This window comes from Vicia villosa, unplaced genomic scaffold (assembly GCF_029867415.1).
Source record: "Vicia villosa cultivar HV-30 ecotype Madison, WI unplaced genomic scaffold, Vvil1.0 ctg.002972F_1_1, whole genome shotgun sequence".
NCBI lineage: Eukaryota > Viridiplantae > Streptophyta > Magnoliopsida > Fabales > Fabaceae > Vicia > Vicia villosa.
The window spans coordinates 43,418-45,012 of record NW_026706078.1 but is presented as its reverse complement, the minus strand read 5'-3'; the positions used below and the strand labels follow the sequence as shown (position 1 = coordinate 45,012).

The window sequence follows — 1,595 nt, the reverse complement described above, 5'->3', positions numbered from 1 at the left end:
GTACTAAAATGTATGTTCAGTAAGGTAGACAAGGAGAAATTGATTTCACTAGAATAGAAAATTAACTTGTAAATCTATAATTCTTGATCTAGTTCTACCATCATCTAAGAGTTCAATGAAGTAGATGTTCCCAAGAATAGGAATAACAATCAGGCTATAGCAACAACTCCCTCACTAACATAAGACATTAATTACTTAACGATTTCTATTCCAAATATAAAAACCAACTATGTGCAGTGGAAGGCTTTGTTTCCATTTGAATGGTATTATTAATCCTGAACATATTCCTCCAAAATAATGACTGGGCAGATATTCAATATCAATAACAAGTTCAGGTGAACTAGAACTCTTAGGTTAGATGTCTCTGGTAGCATTATGCTAATAAACTATTATGAAGATAGAAGGCCATGATTCAATTCAAAAGAAGTACTCCAATAAACTAAGATAACCAGCCAATCATTTGAAGGCATTACTAACCTATTATCTCACATGTCATTTCCGTTGAAGCATTATAAGCTCACTGAAACACTTGAAGGCCTATAAAGGAAAAACTCTACTACCTAATAGAAAAATAGAGTGTTCAAACGAATTTCAAATTAAAAAACAGTCAATCACAACAAACAATAAACTTTGCACAATTTCGATATCAACTAGAACAAAAAGATCTCTTTCATTTAAACAGTCAGAAATTCAATAGTTCCTCAATCAAAACTCTGTCTTCAATAAAAATAAAAAGTACATTCTGCAAGCTAATCAAAAAACCTTCCACTATGATGCATCATCCTCACTTCTCTGATGAGTTAGGTCCACGCTTCTTTCCGAATCCCACAACTACAAGCACACAAAAAAATAAAACACAAAATCAAAACCCTACCCTCATAAAAATTCAATACGAAAATAAGATATTTACGATCATCTAAGTTTAACGCAAAAATATTCAAATCAAAAGTTAAAAAAATTACCAGCGGTGACGAATCGGCGATTGTATTGCATACGCTTGTGAGCACGACCGCGTGGCTTCTTCTTCTTGTCTTGCTTTGCAACCTTAGGAGTTTGCCCTCTCACTTTTCCGGCACGAGCCAAAGATCCATGAACCTTACCTGCATTTCAAACACGTACAAATTTAACATCTCAGGTTCGTGTAAACCTTTCACTGATACTGTAATCGGAACCAGTTTCTATGGAGTTTCGGATAAGATTGAAAATAATAACCGACTCACCCATTCTGATGAATTTAGGTTTTTCCTTCTGGCTTCGATTGGTTCTGGTGCGGCTATCGGCTTGAAACTTCTGAGAGAGAAAGTCATGGTCTATTTGTATTGTTAGGGTTAATGTTACTTGCGGGCTCGTATTTTGTGGATTCAAAACATGGGCCTTCAAGCCCATTTTACTTTCGGCCTCATAGAGTTTATTACTCTTTTTTAAAGATTATTTTAGGGAATTGCTAAAACAACATGTGGATTGCTTTCCCATCCTCGTGAAAAATCAAAAATACTTTTAAAATTCTAAAATGCATCTTCGAACACATTAAAAATACATAATATATTTATTTTTGGAAACATCTGATGGCTTCTTTATTTCCATTTAAACTTCGT

General features: G+C 34.1%; 1 protein-coding gene across 1 annotated transcript; it reads right to left on the bottom strand.

The window, feature by feature from the left end:
* Positions 1-646: 646 nt before the first annotated feature.
* On the bottom strand, positions 647-1,342 carry LOC131640155 (small ribosomal subunit protein eS30z/eS30y/eS30x). Its single transcript, XM_058910562.1, has 3 exons — positions 1,221-1,342; positions 963-1,100; positions 647-831 (listed from the first exon to the last, which is right to left on the bottom strand). The coding sequence occupies exons 1-3, from the start codon at positions 1,222-1,224 to the stop codon at positions 785-787; spliced, it is 189 nt and encodes a 62-aa protein (XP_058766545.1). The 5' UTR covers positions 1,225-1,342; the 3' UTR covers positions 647-784.
* Between the last annotated feature and the right edge of the window lie 253 nt (positions 1,343-1,595).